At 50.4% G+C, this 17,937-nt stretch overlaps 2 protein-coding genes across 7 annotated transcripts in view; both read left to right on the top strand.

Annotated features, from left to right (window-relative positions):
* Nucleotides 1-274, top strand: part of MICOS10 (mitochondrial contact site and cristae organizing system subunit 10) — a 36,425-nt gene extending 36,151 nt beyond the window's left edge. Inside the window, exon 4 of the mRNA XM_007175041.3 lies at nt 20-274. Within this exon, the coding sequence (XP_007175103.1) occupies nt 20-34 (15 nt within the window). The 3' untranslated portion in view covers nt 35-274. The remainder of the gene's footprint in view (nt 1-19) is intronic.
* Nucleotides 1-17,937, top strand: part of NBL1 (NBL1, DAN family BMP antagonist) — a 64,094-nt gene that overhangs the window by 36,140 nt on the left and 10,017 nt on the right. The window contains exon 1 of one of the 6 annotated variants that reach the window (XM_057544403.1): nt 16,229-16,460. The exons of 2 other annotated variants lie outside the window; for them this stretch is intronic. The gene's annotated coding sequence lies outside the window, so the exon portion shown is untranslated. Of the gene's footprint in view, nt 1-16,228; nt 16,461-17,414; nt 17,574-17,937 lie in introns of those variants that run through there. 3 more of the 6 variants (XM_057544412.1, XM_057544405.1, XM_057544399.1) reach the window with 3 other exon arrangements.

Below are 17,937 nucleotides of genomic sequence, written 5' to 3' on the forward strand. Positions count from 1 at the left end.
GAGTGTCCTTACTTTACAGGAGCAGGAGCAGTGACTTACATCTGAGAACATCCCGGTGGGAGGGAAAGAGAAATCATGTTTATTCCTCAGGAATACTGAAGTGCCCTGGAGTAAGCTGACACTCTTCTGTAACAATGTTATCAGTAATGCTTTAAACTCCAGCACACTGTTTATGTATTTGAAACCAAGTCTGTTTCTTGTTTTGTATTTTCTCTCTGTAAATTGCAAGGAGGTGGTCTTAAAAGAAATAAATTAAACAAAAATAGGCAGCCCAGTGCATTGCCTGTGCTTCTTTGCCTTTGGTCTCTGAGCAGGAGGAAAAGACTATGTGGACTGCCAGCAGCTGTAACCGCCTGGTCCCAGCCTCTCTTTAGAGCCCTCCTGGAACCACAGCCGTTGCGCATTCCTCCCCACTCGCCCCTTAACGTGTAGTTTCAGAGCTGCTTCCACCTCATAAATCGGAGCTTGGAGAGTGCTGCTGCGTTGTCCGAAGAAGATGACAAATGCCTTGAGGATCCTCGCTTGCTCTGGCCGTTCTTTAAAACCCTGTGTTCGCATCATTGGACCTGGCTGGGCACGTCTCAGCTGTGTCTGCTGCGCTGAGGTCAGGTAGTGGGCTGTCTTGGCAGGTACGGAACCTCACTGTGTCTGTCAGTGGCTCACTCCGTTGACGTCATGGTTCCCCACAGCTTCAAGGAGCTTGGCACCGTCTGGGCCTCAGCACTGGGGGCTTTGTCCTGGGGGCTGGGGAGAGCTCGTGGCTCACACAGCTGGCCGGAAGGCCATGTTTGGGGTTGATTTCATCTTCACATAGCAGCTGAAGTCTGAGGACAAAAGGGCCACTACTCATGCCCCTCTGTGAATTTACCCCTTTGGTTTCACTTGAACCAGGGAGGCTAGACACAAAAGTAGTATTGTAGCAATTTCTTCTAAAAATGTGCAGAATCTCAGAGCTCAGTCTTTCAGATCTTATTTCTCTCTCTTTATAATAAAATTAAGATGGGTGGAACTGGATCCCACTTGTCCCTTTAAATGTTGATTGCGCATCTGCCGTGAGCTGAGCATGGTTATAGGCAGCAGAGATAAATGGATGAGAGAGAAGACACAGGCCCCTTTAAGGAGCTTAGAGTCTGAAGCAAAGACAGACACACAAACTCTTTTTGACACTGGACGAGGAGGAGTGTAGACAAAGTGCAGTGACAGCAAAGGAGAAGGAGCAACTAAGTCTCCTTAGGATGGCCTGGCAGAGGAGGAGAGGACATGGACTGAAACTTGAAGTTGATTGGACCTTCCAGACAGACAGGAAGAGAGGGAAGGTAGCTTTTGCAAAGGCTCAGAATCATGGCAGTGCGTTTTACTGTTGGGGAACCACAAGTAGGTCAGTATAGCCAGAGTGTGCAGGGGCAGGAGAGGTGTGGAGGGATGGGGTGGACATCAGGGTGGGGCTGGTGTCTGACCCCAGTTCAGGAACAGTGATTAGACAGTTCTTGCAAGTGTAGGTATACCTTCTCCCCTTTTCCTTCCTTGTCCTTCACCCCAGCCCCCTTCCCAGAAAGGTGTGCTAAACTCTGGACCAAAACAGGCAGCAGTGGCTCTCGGCCCTACAAACTGTCCAGGCTCCTCTGCTCTCTGGGCTTTTTCATTTCTTTGGATCAGTTGAAGCCCAGAGATGGGCCTGGGCCCAGGACTGGAAGTCATGGCCCTGGCCTGCCATAGCCATTCCGCTGCTTTTCACTCTGCCCTCTTCATTCCATGATCAAGACACTCATGTAATTAAAAGAAAAATAACCTTACAACCCGTTTCATCTCTTACACTTTTCTCCATGTTCGCTTTAAAAGTTACTATTTCCTCCCAATTTTTCCATCTTTATTCAGGCAGAGAGGAGAATAACAGGTCCCCTCCCAAAAAAGACAAAAACAGAAAACACAGCATGCCCACTAATTCTCTAGATGTGTCAGTAGAATATGGAGTGGAAATGGACACTGGAATCAGACTTCTCTATGTCATTCGTTATTAGGTTTTAGGCATTTATTCGGATGGACCCCTTTGCCCGGCATCTTTGAAACACCACTTGTGTGTTTTGAGAAACTGAGCTCTGTGAGGGAATAGTTCTGGGCAAAGGCCAGCCAAGGGAAGCATTGGCTGTTTGCTTTAACTCCAGAGTACTTTGTATTCCCGCCTTGTAGCTCTTAGCAGAGACTGGCCCAAAGCACAATGCTCGATCTTGTCCCCTCTCCCTGCTCCCGTCTCAAATCACCTTTCAGAAAGTCCCAGCTTGTTGGCAAAGGCACACATTCTGTTCTCCTTTAAGTTTCATCAGAAATTCAAGTCCTCTGGGGCCCTATTCCCTTGTGGGCCTGTGAAACTTTGCTTTTTGTCTGCACTTCTGGAACCAAATACAAGGAAATTCATGGGTTTGGGGAGAGAGTGATGGGAACCCAACTGGGCACAGGATACTGGGATAAAGCTGTGGCGCCCCAAAAGTGGCCTGCCCTGCCAACATATATAAATCCATACAGTCTGAACTTGACACTGTATAATTTGGCCCAGAACAATATGTATTTTGAACTCATTTAGGTGAATGGCTTTGGCATTCTGAGAACCCACTGGGGGAGCCTTTATCAGGCTACATTTGCCTTGTGCAGAAGTATCCTTTGTTCTGAGAAACGGCCTTAGAACACACTCTGTTGAGCTGTCTCCTTGATTGTCATCCTCTCTCACCCATTTCAAAAGATCCACGGATGCAGTCTTGAAATCCTGCTTGCAGGAGATGCAGAAATTGGGATGAAGGAAATATCTATGTACTTTTGCTTTTAGTTTTCCCAAACCTCACTGTTTACTTTTTTTTTTTTTAATGTAACCAAGCCATAATTATATTTTACTTGTCATGGTTCAATCTGATTGTATTGTTGAAGGACTATTTTTGAACCTGTCCAAATAAATTCTGCAAAGTCTTTCCACAAGGATGTACTCCATGGGGCTGGAACAGCCTTCGTCCCGAGTGGTACTGAGACAAACGATCTCCTGTGGCATGCTTTATAATTACATAAATGCCAAGGGGTGGAAGGGGGAAAGTGGAAATTCTCAGTACCGAAAGGAATGTTAAATTTAGAATCACAAGCTCATCTGGAAGTTATCACCACTCTTTTCTCTAAGTGTGCTGCAAGCACCACTTCCCCTCGGACACTAAAGTATGATGCTGGGGTTAACAGACCTGGCAGGAGCAGGGCAGACGTTCCCGTGTTTGCTGAGCCGTCTTGTGTGGAACAAGGGTGAGAGTCAGGGTAACTGCGCCAGCAGTAAAGTGCCTCGAAGGGAGGGCACGGACAGGGAGCAGGGAACAAGGGAGGGGCAGGGCCTCCACGGGAAGAGCTTAGGGTTCCCAGCTGGACGACCTGGGTCCGAGTCCCTCCTCCACCACTTACTTGCCATGTGACAGTGGGAGTTCCTTAGTCTCTTCAAACTTCAGTTTCCTCATCTGTAAAGAGAGGAAAAGATGATTTCTACCTTACAGACATTGACGGTCAAATATATATGCTAACACAAGTATTTAAAAAGCAGATGCTGCTATTTGAATCAGAATAGAGCACATGGTATTAATGGTAGGTAGTCAGGGAACTGTTCTAGAACAGGAAGGGGGCATAATCCTTGGGCTCAAGGAGTTGGCTCTTAGAGTCTAAGTTAGCAAGATCTGAGGGAGAGAATGGGTGTCTCAAATGAGTTCCTGGTGATAAAAAACCTAAAAATTGTTGGAAAACACTATACTATGCATCTTCATGAATAAGCATCAGTGTCATTTGTTTTCACCCTACTCTGTTGAGACATGCACGAGTAAAGCCTCCTGAAACTCCACCTGAGCTTTTCAAAGACCAGAGTTACTTATTGAGCACACAGTCTCAGTGCTAGGCCAAGAGGGGAAGGAGGGAAAAGGACACTGAAGAAACAGAACGGGAACCCGAGAGCTCCAGGGGCTTCTGGCGTGGTAGGAAACAGGACAAGTACGGAGCATTTGCATTCAGGATAATTGGCTTCAATAGTGTGATTCTCACTTGAGTTCAGAGCCAGAAGATGTAAGTAGGGGAAGATGATGTCAAGAATTCTGGAGGAGTTCAGGAGTGGGCAGAAGATGAGCCTTTAATAGGGAAGAAACTGGGACTAGAAAAAGGAGCTCATTATCAACTGTCACTCATCTTTATTCCTGGTCTAGCCAGTTTGAGCCTGGCAGAACTTAATTTGATCACTTCAAATGAATATATAATAATAGTTTGTATTTACTGGGCACCTACTGTGTGCTAGTTACTATTCTAAGGCTTTATGTATATCATGATACTTAATTTTTACAACAATTCTGTGAGAGAAGTACTATTATCTTCATTTTATAGATGAAGAAACAGATTTTGAAAGGATAAATTAACTTGCTCAAGGATAAACAGCTAAGAGGTGACACAGGCAGGATTTTTACCTGATTCCAGAACCCAGACACTTAACTGCTCTGCTATGCTGGTTGAAAGCTGTTTAAACTGGGAAGGATCATTCAAAGTGGTTTAAGCCAGTGTAAACATGATTTGATACAAACCTGATGGAATTAGTTGAAATTAATCTGAGTCTCATTGAGTTTAAATTGATAAGAACAAGTTGATCCAATTTGAAATTAGCTATGTTTGTTAAAATAATTCCTGTGTTTATTAGTTAGAAATATAATTGTCAATCAGAGCGTCAGGTCAGTATTACTGATGAGTTTTGCTAAATCCTTGCAAATGTAATAAAGCATCATGACATTTTATTGACCTATGTATCTTAAAAACTTTTCGGGGCTTCCCTGGTGGCACAGTGGTTAAGAATCCGCCTGCCATCGCAGGGGACGCGGGTTCGAGCCCTGGTCCAGGAAGATCCCACATGCCACGGAGCAGCTAAGCCCGTGCGCCACAACTACTGAGCCTGCGCTCTAGAGCCCGCGCTCTAGGGCCCGCGAGCCACAACTACTGAAGCCCGCGTGCCTAAAGCCCATGCTCTGCAACAAGAGAAGCCACCGCAATGAGAAGCCCGCACACTGCAAAGAAGAGTAGCCCCTGCTCGCCGCAACTAGAGAGCCCACACAGCAACGAAGACCCAACACAGCCAAAAAATAAAAAATAAAACTATATATACTTCTCAATTAGTTTTTTTTGTTTTTTTTAATAAATTTATTTATTTTTATTTTTGGCTGTGTTGGGTCTTCGTTGCTGCGCGTGGGCCCTTTCTAGTTGCGTCGAGTGGGGGCTGCCCCTCAGCCTGGTGCGGGGGCCTCTCACCGGGGCGGCCTCTCCCGTTGCAGAGCACGGGCTCCAGGCCCGCGGGCTTCGGTAGTTGTGCCTCGTGGGCCCCAGGGTGCAGGCCCAGCAGCTGTGGTGCACGGGCTTAGCTGCTCCGCGGCATGTGGATCTTCCCAGACCAGGGCTCGAACCCGTGTCCCCTGCATTGGCAGGCGGACTCCCAACCACTGAGCCACCAGGGAAGGTCCCAATTAGTTTTTTTTTTAAAGACATAATTTATAGACAGTAAAATGCACCCGTATCACCAGGTAGAAAATGGAAACACTTTTTATAATGTATACTGGTAATATTCACTACCTTTATGTTTTACTTTTAAGGGGTTAAATTGTTTGATAACTTTTGATTTTGATACTCACAGAAAAGTTGTGAAAATAATACAAGGAATTCCTTTTTACCCTTTACCCATGTTTACCAATTGTTCACATTTTTTCTCATTTATCATTCTTGGTGTATGTATAGTATTTTTGAGCCATTTGAGAGAAGTTGGAGATACGCCCATTTACCCCTAAATACTTCAATGTATATTTTCTAAGAATAAGGATATTCTCTTATATAACCACAGTGCAATTATCAAAATCAGGCAATTTTTTAAATTTTTATTTATTTATTTATTTTTGGCTGCGTTGGGTGTTCGTTGTGGTGCGCTGGCTTCTCACTGCGGTGGCTTCTCTTGTTGCAGAGCACAGGCTCTAGGCACGCAGGCTTCAGTAGTTGCGGCACGTGGGCTCAGTAGTTTTGGCTCACAGGCTTAGTTGCTCTGTGGCATGTGGGATCTTCCCGGACCAGGGATCGAACCCATGTCCCCTGCACTGGAAGGCGGACTGTCAACCACTGTGCCACCAGGGAAGTCCCCAAATCAGGCGATTAACGTTGATAAAAATAGTATCTAATACACAGTACATGTTCAAATTTTGTAAATTTTCAAAACAATATATCGTCTATCGATTTCCCCCAGTCTAGGATCCAATCCAGGATCATGCATTGTATTTAGTTGTCGAGTCTCTTTCTTTAATCCAGAACAGTCCATCAGCTTTTTTTCTTTTCTTTTTTTAAAAAATTATTTATTTATTTATTTATTTTTGGCTGTGTTGGGTCTTTGTTTCTGTGCGAGGGCTTTTCTCTAGTTGCGGCAAGCGGGGGCCACTCTTCATCGCAGTGCGCGGGCCTTCCACTGTCACGGCCTCTCTTGTTGCGGGGCACAGGCTCCAGACGCGCAGGCTCAGTAGTTGTGGCTCATGGGCCTAGTTGCTCCGCGGCATGTGGGATCTTCCCAGACCAGGACTCGAACCCGTGTCCCCTGCATTGGCAGGCAGATTCTCAACCACTGTGCCACCAGGGAAGCCCCAGCTTTTTTCCTTGATCTTGACATTTTTGAAGAGTGCAAGCCAGTTATTTTGTGGAATGTTTCTCAGTTTGGGTTTGTCTGATGTTTCCTCGTGATTAGATTCAGGTTTTGCAGTTTTGGCACAGGTGATGTTGTGTCCTTTTCAGTACATCATATCAGGAGGCACATCATGTCCATTTGTCTCAACATTAGTGATGTGAACTCTGGTCAGTTAAAGTGGTGTTTGCCTGGTTTCTCCACTGTAAATTTATTATTTTTCTCTTTGTAATTTATAAATAAGTTGTGGGGAGATACTTTTGAGGCTGTGAATATCCTGTTCCTTATCAAACTATCATAGTTTTAGCATCCATTGATAATTTTCTAAATTCATTATTCCTTATTATTTGACATTCTATGAGGAAGAACTTTCCCTTTCCAACCATTTATTTGATCATTAATTTATATCAGTGTGGACTTGTGGATTCTTGTTTTATTGTTTATAATCCATTACTGTCAATATTTATTTATTTATTTTAAAAAATTTTTTATTTATTATTTATTTATTATTTTTATTTTTGGCTGTGTTGTGTCTTCGTTTCTGTGTGAGGGCTTTCTCCAGTTGCGGTGAGTGGGGGCCACTCTTCATCGCGGTGCGCGGGCCTCTCACTATCGCGGCCTCTCTTGTTGCGGAGCAGAGGCTCCAGATGCTCAGGCTCAGTAGTTGTGGCTCACGGGCCCAGTTGCTCCGCGGCATGTGGGATCTTACCAGACCAGGGCTCGAACCCGTGTCCCCTGCATTGGCAGGCAGATTCTCAACCACTGCGCCACCAGGGAAGCCCCTGTCAATATTTATTACTCAAATTGTTCAGATTTGTCTAATAGGAGCTCTTTCAAGCTGTTGCCTGTATCCTTTGGCATATCTAGTCCATTCTTTAAGCACGAGATATTCCGGACTCTTCTTGTATTTGCTTTGCCCCAGCCTTGGAGTCAGCCATTTCTCCAAGGAGCCCTAATTCCTTTTAGTGGAGAATGGTAGTTAGAAACCAAGATCAGTAAGTGTGCTCATTGCTATTAGTGTGTCATTCAGCAGATGGAGCTAGGGAATAGGGGTGTGTGTGTGTGTGTCCTCGAGTTTGTACTGATTTTTTTTAAATTAATTAATTTATTTGTTTTTATTTTTGGCTGTGTTGGGTCTTCATTCCTGTGTGCGGGCTTTCTCTAGTTGTGGTGAGTGGGGGCTACTCTTCGTTGCAGTGTGCGGGCTTCTCGTTGTGACTTCTCTTGCTGCAGAGCACGGGCTCTAGGTGCATGGGCTTCAGTAGTTGTGGCTCACGGGCTCAGTACTTGTAGCTCGCGGGCTCTAGAGGGCAGGCCCAGTAGTTGTGGTGCATGGGCTTAGTTACTCCGCAGCATGTGGGATCTTCCCGGACCAGGGCTCAAACCCGTGTCCCCTGCATTGGCAGGTGGATTCTTAACCACTGTGCCACCAGGGAAGTCCTAATGTTTCCTATATTTTTAAAACCCCTAAATTAACTTACTTTTTAAGTGGGTGGCCCTGACTGGTCATTTCTATGGGTCAGTGACTTTCAATTGGAAGAAAGACTTCCCAAAATTCTTACCATAGAGCATCCTCTGTTCTCATCTGAGCTGCTTCCCTGGGTCACTACGTAATCTTGATCTCTCTGGGCTTCATTGTAAGACAGCTGTAATGATCCCTTCCTGTCACACAGTACAAATGTGAGGTCAGGCATTCTGTTCTTGAGGAGAAAAGTGAAATAGCCAGCTAAATAAGATTCTCTTATAATCAATTATGTAACAAATTATGATCAAAAGAATCATCCCCCTTTAAGCTGGAGGTTTATCAATTGTGATATCCCATGACAGACTCTTTCAAACCCCAGAAATAAAGAGAAGGCCCACCACTGTTCCAGACTTTACTTCCTCTTTTCTCTATAGTGGACTTCATGGATAAAACCCAAGTTCTGCTTGTTTTACCAGGAAAAGTCCTCTTGTCAAGGAATATCAAGGTAATTATAGATCTTTCCTTAATCTATGTAGATACCCTTCTTGAAGACCAGGAGATAGAGCCAAAGAAGGTGAGGCATAGAACGTGTCAATTAGTGGCCACATATAATGACACCTCTCCCTTGGCCCCAGAAAGCAGCCATAATACTTCTTTTTGGCCTGGACATGTGATCTGTAAAGCCTCAGTTTAGTTGAGGAAGGGGACCCTTGGGGACTTGCTCTCACTTTGCCAGAATCTCTGCAGATCTTCCAGGGGCCTCCCAGCCTTCAGCCTCTCCCGCTCCTACCAGTTTTAACTCGGTTTAATGCGTGTTGTTTCCTGTTCAGACAATTTCGATGGTTCCCCGATAATGCACAAAATATCGGTCCACATTTCTTAGCCTAGCATTGAAGGTCCTCTACCATGTAGGCCCTATCTCTGCCTCCTACTGTATGCCCGCTACCCCATCCATGGAGTAAGATAGAGGCCAAGAGCAGGGGCTCTGGAACCACACTTTTGGGGTTTGAATCCAATTCTGACACTTACTCGATGCTATGGGGCCTTGGAAGTTGTTTGCTCTGTCCATGCCTCAGTCTCCTCACCTGTAAATGGGAGCAATGATGCTAGTACCCACCTCAGAATGTCATCATGAGAACATATGAAAAGCCTTTTGAACAGTGCTTGGTGTATAGTGATGTTAGACTATATTATTACTATTGCCCCCTTTAAAGCTATTCTCCACACGGCAGCCAGTGTTAAAACATAAACTGGGGGGGCTTCCCCGGTGGCGCAGTGGTTGAGAATCTGCCTGCCAATGCAGGGGACACGGGTTCGTGCCCTGGTCTGGGAAGATCCCACGTGCCGCGGGGCAACTAGGCCCGTGAGCCACAGCTACTGAGCCTGCGTGTCTGGAGCCTGTGCTCCGCAACAAGAGAGGCCGCGATAGTGAGAGGCCCGCGCACCGCGATGAAGAGTGGCCCCCGTTTGCCGCAGCTGGAGGAAGCCCTCGCACAGAAACGAAGACCCAACACAGCCAAATAAATAATAATTAAAGGTGCTAATAATTAAAAAAAAAAAAAAAAACATAAACTGGATTATGTCAATCCTCTGCTCAAAGCCTTCATCCCATTTGGCGAAAAAGCCGAAGTCAGTAGAGTGGCCTCTGAGGCCCTACGTGATCTGGCCCTCCTGGTGCCAGTCTGGCCTTGACTCCTACCACCGGCTCCCTTTTCCTCTGCTCCAGCCCTTCTGTCCCTGCTGTGTCTTAGCACATTGGATATTCCCTCTCTTCTCCCGAGTGTCCACACAACTCACTCCCTCATCTCTTTCAAGTCTTTACTCAGTGTGTGTCAGGGAGACCCTCCCAGACTGCTGTGGTTTTTGTAATCCTCCCCCCCCCCCCGTCCCACCCCCCACAACACACTTCTCTGCTTTCTCTCTTTGGCCTTTATCATGATCTCACAGTTTGTATCTTTACCTGCATATTTTGTTGGTTGTCTGTCTCCTCCCACTAAAATGTAAGCTCCCTGAGGGTAGATATTTTTATTATTTCGGAGTTTTCTTTTTTACTGCCATATCCTTAGTACCTGAGTACAGCCTGGCACATAGTAGGCACTCGATAAATATTCACTGAGAAACTGAATGTTAGTCTATTACCTCTATTTCAATCAAAGTAGTTATCTATTCCTGAAACACATTTTCCTAGGAATGACAAATTCATTCAAACAAATACGTTTATTTCACAAGCCAAATGTATCCATTTTGGTGACTGCCTAGGGGAGCTGTGTTAAGAAGGAGTCTGAGGCTACATCTGGGCCAATCCAGAAAGTGTGTGTTAATGGTCTCTTCTGTGGTGCTCTGAAGGTCTGAGGGCCACATATTTGTCCAGTGCAAAACCCTTTTTCCGGGCCCTTTCTTTCTTAGTGTGGACGGCTTTCTCGACTTGTCCAAGTCTTGCTCATACCTCAGAGCCCTTGTTTAAACCCTCCTTCTTCCAGCAAGCCTTTCCTAGGCATGCCAGCTCCTTGGGACTGCTGCCTTCTCTGAACCCCTATGGCCTCATGCCTGGGCAGCTTCCCTGCCAATGAGCTTTTCCTTTGCTCCTCTACTTCCCATTGTCAGTGTGTCTGCCCTTTTCCCTTCCAGGGCAGGCCTTATGCCTTATTCTGTTTCCAGTTCCTGATGCTGCACTGGACACTTAGTAAGTGGTCAAAAAAATAGGTTGTTTTAATCAAGACTTTTGGGGAGGTAGGCAACAAACTCCTTCCAATCAGCTTAAAGTTGTAAGATACTGGAGAAGTTCAGAGAGTCCAGGGAAAGGTGAACATCAAGGGCAGAGGGGCGAGAACCAAGCCCCTCATCAGCTCCTTCAGCAGCCAGAGTTCTCTAGAATTCTGCCTCTAATGCGATTCAGCTCCCTGGCACAGTCCCCATGCCTCTCTGTTTGGATTCCTCAGAGAGAGGACTTGATTGGCCCAGCCTGGGTCAGGTGTCACTCTGGGCCACAGGAGGACAGGTTCATGGAGAACAAACTTGGCTGCGGAGGTACCTTGTGTTGACTGGTGGATGTGGTTGGGAGCCAGTTCCCTGGTAGAGGGGCTGGACGGACACCCAGGCGATATTCTTTTGTGCCTTCCAATTCTCCAATACCCATGTTCCTAACAGGAGGATTTTTCAAAGACTTTATCTGGTGCACAAAAACCTTAAGGAAAAAAAGCTGTTCTGTGGGATATTAAATACAGAAGGACCAACTCTTGAGGAGAGAGAAAAATTCTTCTACTCTCTGTGGATATACATGGGCTGCTGGGAGCTGAGAAATGGAAGAAACAACGGAGAAGGGACATTATAAAAGAATTGACTTGCCTAACGCTGCCCACCACCCTGGCAGCCCTGTTCACCGTGTTTACCACAGCAGCAGGGCGGAGGAATTCCAGGCACAAGGCCCTTTCCTGAGAGCCCGGCTCTGGTGCTGTCACTTGGAGGTGGGTGGGTTGTTACCGTGGGATCAGGCAACCCCAGCTGAAGAAAACAGGGAGAGTGATGGGGGGAGGAAGCAAACAAACAAGGAGCAAAGTGAGGGGTTGGGGATAGTCCCTGGCACCCTGTCCTTGGCATTTAGGTCACATTCCTGGTGACATCGGTATGTTCATTCTTACAGATGAGGAGACAGCCATAACCACCATTGCCTCTCTGGAGTGGAAAAGGACATTCCTTGGAGTCAGACCGACTTGAGTTTAAATTTCCACTCTGAAATTCCCCGAATTTAGATCTCATCTCTGACCTTCCTCTCTTCTCATCTCCCCCTTCTTAGCACTTGATCCCTCTTGATTTTTGGTCTCCCACCCTACCTACAAAGGGCATTTGACATTTTTCCAGGGGACAAGTTCCCCTTTGGGCCTCATTTCTGCTCTCCAGTCAGGGCCAACGCCATACCTCCCACACCCTCAGTAGCCTTCAGGGGCAGACCCTATAGTGCATTGTCACCTCCTCCTGCTTTCTCTGAGCCCAAGATGGGGCCCAGAGGCTTCCTGAGCCCCCAGGGACAGGAAAAGGCAAGAGCCAGCCCAGGGGGTGGGCTCAAAGTTAGAAGATCTGATTCTGCTCCTGGATCTGCTACTGACTTGCTGAGTGAACCTAGGCAAATCCTTTTCCTCCGTGGGAAAGGAGAAGACGACACTAGTAGCTTTCACTTCCTAAGGGCCGAGCTGGTGCCAGGCTCTGTGCTTCATGCACACGTCCCTCAGTGAATTCTCCCAGTAAGCGTGCACTTGGGCACTATTAAAATTCCTATTTCACAGATGAAGAAACTGAGGCTCAGGACGTGCATTACTTGAGTGAGGGTGAGAGAAAGCTTTGTGCTAAAGCCTGGGTTTGATCCAGGGACTCTGACTGCCTGTCTTCTCTCTGCTATACACCTCCCTAAAATAGCTTTCATTTTCTGGAGCACGTGCTATTTTCCAGGAACTGTGCCGAGCACTTTGCATCCATTTATCTCCTTGAATCCTGCCTCCTTCTCATCATAATCTTACCTTAAACGTCGCCTCTTTGAGATGTCTTCTGAGGCTTTCCCATCCCATCACTCACTCTGGCTTGCTTAGTTCCTCCGTGACACTTAGATGATGAGAAACCCATTCTCCTCTTTACTCGTACACGCTCCACCTCCCTGTTGCAGAACTGAAGCTTCCTGAGGGCTGGGGCCTTGCTGGTCCAGCCCATTGTTGTGTCCCTGACACCTCTGTGCCTGGCACACAGTCTGCACAAAAGTATTTGTTAAATAAATGAGAGGGACTTCCCTGGTGGTGCAGTGGTTAAGAATCTGCCTGCCAATGCAGGGGACACAGGTTCGCTCCCCGGTCTGGGAAGATCCCACATGCCGTGGAGCAGCTAAGCCCGTGCGCCACAACTACTGAGCCCGCGTGCCACAACTACTGAGCCCGCGTGCCACAACTACTGAAGCCTGCGCACTTAGAGCCCGTGCTCCGCAACAAGAGAAGCCACTGCAATGAGAAGCCTGTGCGCAGCCATGAAGACGGAACACAGCCAAAAATAAACAAACAAATAAAAGAGTTTATGTTAATAAATAAATAAATGAGAGCCCTGGCAACAACTCTAGAGAGTATATGCCGTTACCAGCTGCACTTTACAGAGAAGGAAACCGAGGCCCAGACAGGAAACAACTGGCACAGAGTCAGTGGGTGATGGGAGCAAGGATTCAAACCCAAGCAGGAAGACTCCAGGACCTTCCGTGATGAGTCCTCACGGCCCCTCCCACCTACACATTTGGACATGTGGACTCTCTTGGTCTTTATCTGGCAGAAGAGGGAGGGACTGTGGTTGTCCCAGGCCCCAGTACCAACCTTCTGAGTCAGTGGGCCGGACTGGGAGGGAAGGCCTTTTCTTGTTTTCCCTCTTTCTCCGGGAGAGTGCAGAGGTTTGGACCCCTATTGAGGCCAGGCTGACGGGATTAGAGGAAACAGCTGGCCCAAGCCCCTGCCCTGCGGGAGGGAGCTCACATTCCCAGGACTCGGGGAGGGAGCAGCTCCCCGTAGTCCAGTCACATTCCAGGTCGGTCATTTTCCTGAGCCCAGATGTTTGCTAATGAGCTGGGGAGGGAGGCTTTCAGCCCTCTACCCCAGCTCTGGGCCCCACATTACCTCGGCCCCAAGAGGCTGGCCCAGGGCCAGCAGGCTCTGGCTTCAGGCCCGTGCCCAGGGCCAGCCAGGCCTGTTGGGGCAACTGGCGCACCGCTGCCAACCAGGTGCATCTCCGTGTGCTTGGAGACTCTGACGTGACAGGTTCTGCCTTTCCTGCTGGGGCCCCACCACCCTGGGTCCTGGTGGTGCAGCATCCTTGCTGCAGCCTGATGGAGGGGCTCTGAGGCAGTCAAGAGGGTGTGGTGGGCAAAGGAGCATGGGCTTTGGAGTTGACGGGTCTGGATTCAAGTCTGGACTTTGTCCATCACTAGTGGTGTGATCTTGGGCAGGTAACTAGGCTTCTGATGCCTTGATTTTTCTCATCTGTAAAATGGGAATAATGATAGGATTATGGTCAGGTTTCCATACAATAAAGCAGGCATAGTGCTTAGTATAATGCCTGGCACAAAGTGATAGCTGTTGATAACATTAACAAGTTACCTTCCAGACCCCTTGTTCACATGGTAGCCCTCCTGTAATTATGAGTCTTCACCAGACAGGTGTGGCCCAATCCCAAACCCCATGTCCTTGATTAGGTGGTTGGGTGGCTGAACTGTCAAGGGCTTCTACTTCAGGCTGTCTGTATGATTTGACAAACTCATTAGGCTACCCAGTTGGCTTCTTGCAGTGGGGTGGGTTCTTACAAAATGTAGACATCCAGTCCCCACCCCACCTGGGGTGCACAGTGAGAGTGGCAGTGGTGAGCACAATGGTCAGTGTTTCCTGAGTGCCTACTGTGTACCAGGCAGTGAGGCTACACCTGGTGGGATGTGTTCCTCCAACAGACGGTAGCTGGCATCCCCTTTACTGTGTGACTTTAGGCCAGTTACTTAACCTCTCTCTCTTGGTCTTGGTACTGTCACTTATGAAATGGGGATAACAATGCTGTTTATTTCACAGATTTATTGTGTGGGTGGAAAGTGCTTAGAATGGGACCAGGCACGTAGTATAGGAAGGTGCTCAATATGCCTGAGCTATTATGAGCATTATTATAGTTATACTCATGGAAACATTTATGGGGGATATTAATTACTTAATTCAGCCAAATATATTGTACCCCTTGCTTGCCAATCCCTGGGGACACTGACACAGGTGATCCCTGCCCTCAAGGAGCCCACAGTCAAGGGGAGGAAAGAGATCTACTCAACTAGTCTAGAGGGAAATTACCATGAACAGAGGGTATGTATCCTGTGCTTCCAGGATCACACCGGAGAAGGGAGGGGTTTATGCTACTTGGGTCTTGGGAAGGCTTTCCAATCTGGTGCTTGAAGAATGCCTTTACCAGGAGATGAAAGGAGGGCAAGGGAACCCCAGGCAGAGGGAACAGCACAAGCAAGAGCTAGGAGGCATAGAGACGCAGTACTGGGTTTGGAGAGGCAGGTAGGTCAGCGTACACCATGGAATTATCAACAGGCCACTAGGAGCCACCGGGATGCTCAGCAACCTGTGACATTGGATGAGCAGGGCTGCTTCCATCTGGGGCTTCCAGCCAGGCTGGGGCGAGATGCATGGACACCCACCACTGTGGTAGAACGCAAAATTCCGAAATCTTGTCTCAGGACCGGGCTACTACTTTCCAGGAGCAAAGCTATTTTCTCACTTCACTGGCACACCAAACAGGGCACGACCGAAACCCGCCCGAGTGCCCAAGTACAGGCTGATAAGCTGGGTACCCCCGTACCCAACAGCTGAGGCTGGGACGCCGCGCTGGGCGCTCTGCTCTTCGCAGGAGTAAGAGAAGTGAGACCAGGTTCCGACGTTCCGAATCGTCCTCCTCGGGACTCTCAGACCCTTCTCTGCACACTTAAGCCAAGTGCCTGGCGCTGAGGCGAGGCCCGGCGGAGGTTGAGTGACACTAGGGAACTAAGAGCGCGGACCAGCCCCGGGTCGCACGGCCGGGAGCGGATAGGTTGGGCGCACCGCAGGACTGAGGAGGGAGGACAGTCTCCTGGTGCCGCGGCTCGGTGGACTGGGGCGTCACACCCTCGGAGCAAGACTGAAGCACCCGGTTCCCACAAAAAGGAACACTTCCATCTTTGTCACCCGGAGGCCTGGCACGGCCCGATGGCCGGGCTGGGGGAAAGTTGGAGAGAAGTCCGAGCGCAGAGAAATCCGGCGGAGGGCGCTTTAGAACGAGCCGGGGCGCCGGACTCTCTGCCCTGCCCCTAGGGCGCCGACCAGGGCGGCCCCGGTAGCTCCGCCGCGCCGTCGGACCGCGCCGGAGCCCGGCCCGGGGCTCGAGGGCGACGGGGAGAAGGGGCCGGGGCCCCGCGCGGCTGAGGCGCCCCCTCCTGCGCGCCCGGAGGGAGCGGCCCAGCGCGCCCGCCCGCTCTTTCTTTTTCGCGTCCCTCCCTCCACTGCCCCCGCCCTCGCTCCCTATTTGGAGCGGAGACACCCCTGACGTCGGAGCCGCTCGGCTCGCCGCTCCCCCGCACCGCGCGCCCGCCCGGGGCCGCAGACAGCGCGCAGCGCAGCCCAGCCCAGCCGAGCCTCGCGGGGCCGCCGCCAGCCCTGCCGGCCGCCTCCCCGAGCCTCCCGGGGGCGCCGCGCCTGCCTCCCGCGGCCCGCAGACAGCTCCGCAGGAACCGGCGGGCGCGCCGCGCTCCCCACCGCCGCCGCGCGCGCGGTAAGTCCCGCCCGGGCCGGCACGCGGGCGCCCAGCTTCCAGAGGCTTCGGCCGCAGGCGCAGCGCCGCGCCCCCGGCCCTCCCGCCGGCCCAGGGCACAGTGCGGAGGCGCCGCCGCCGAGCCCGGGAGCGCGGGGGGCTCGGGGCGCCGGGGCTGGGGACGTGGGCGCGGCACGGGGTGGCCAGGGAGCACCCCTGCGCCCCGAGCCGGTCCCCCGACTCAACAGGGGTTTCCATTTCTCGGTAGGAGTTCCGCGGCCAAGAGAGAAAGGGAGAGAGATGCGCGGCCGAGAGAAAGCCGGGCGGGTCGAGGGCGGGTCGGGCCGCGCGGCCGCCGGGGCAGCGCCCGGAGCTCGGCCGCGGGGCTCGCGCGTCCCCGCTGCTCTGTCCGGGCCTCGCCGCGCCGCGAGCCTCTCCGCTCCCGTACGTTTCTGCCTCCTTTTTGTCTCTCTCTGTTTCTCACCATCTGCCTGTCTCCCCATCTGCCTGTCTCTCTATTTCCGTTCCTCTCTTTCTTTGGTTCTGTCCCTTTCTTTCTGTTTCTCCGTTTCTGCCTGTTTTCCATTTCCCTGGGTTTGTGCCTCTGCCTTTATGTTTTCTCTCCGTCTCTCCGCCTGCCCCGCTGTGGGAGTCTCTCTCTGAGTTCCTGCGTCTTCCTGGTCCCCCGCCCTCAATATCGGACAGCGCCCCCAGCCAGGGTCGGAGGCACGGGCCCCCACCGGGGCTCGTGAATAGTTTCCTAGACCTGGTAAAAGAAGCGAAACCCTCCCCCTACCTTCCGCCTGCCCCGGGGGACTGGCCTGGGTCATCCCCCTGGAATTGAGTCTGGAGCAGGGAAGCCAGCCTTTCCGGGGACTCAGTTTTCGTAAAAGTTCCACCCCCGCGAGGCGGCCTGGACAACTGGGCCGTGCCGCCGGCCACCTGCCCGCCCCGCTCCCTGGGCGGGGCGATTCTGATCTTTTACAAGCCGCAGTAAAGGGGCAGCTGGCCGCCTTGGCGTGGCCAGGGGGGTGGCCGGCACCCGGGGAGAAGGGCACATTTTCAGGCTTTCCGAGGTCCTCGCCCAGCTGGAGGACACCAGCCTGTAACTACGGGAACCCCAGGAAAACAGAGGTCAGGGCCGGAGGCCAAAGGCTGGGCGCTGGTGGGGGATGGGGGTGGGGAAGCAATTTGTCAACAAGGAGCCCCTCACCCTTTGTTACTGTGGAAACCACCAGCCTCCTGAAACTCCTCCAGATGCTGGGGCCGCTTGGGTGTGGTTTGCCTTTGGTTGGGGCCAAAGAAAAGGCGAGGCTGGAGTATTTCGTCGGTGACCCCCCCATCCCCACCCTTGCGAGCTGGACCTCCTTCTCTTGGGCCTGTGTGCTGGAGGGTGGGCCCAGGAGGATGTGCTGTGCATTAGCCGCGTATATCTTCATCCTTTTAGAGTGAAATTTCCAACTGAGTTCGCTCCTTCTCCCCACCCCCACCCCCCAAG

The sequence above is a fragment of the Balaenoptera acutorostrata genome, chromosome 1 (assembly GCF_949987535.1).
Source record: "Balaenoptera acutorostrata chromosome 1, mBalAcu1.1, whole genome shotgun sequence".
In the NCBI taxonomy this organism is placed as follows: domain Eukaryota; kingdom Metazoa; phylum Chordata; class Mammalia; order Artiodactyla; family Balaenopteridae; genus Balaenoptera; species Balaenoptera acutorostrata.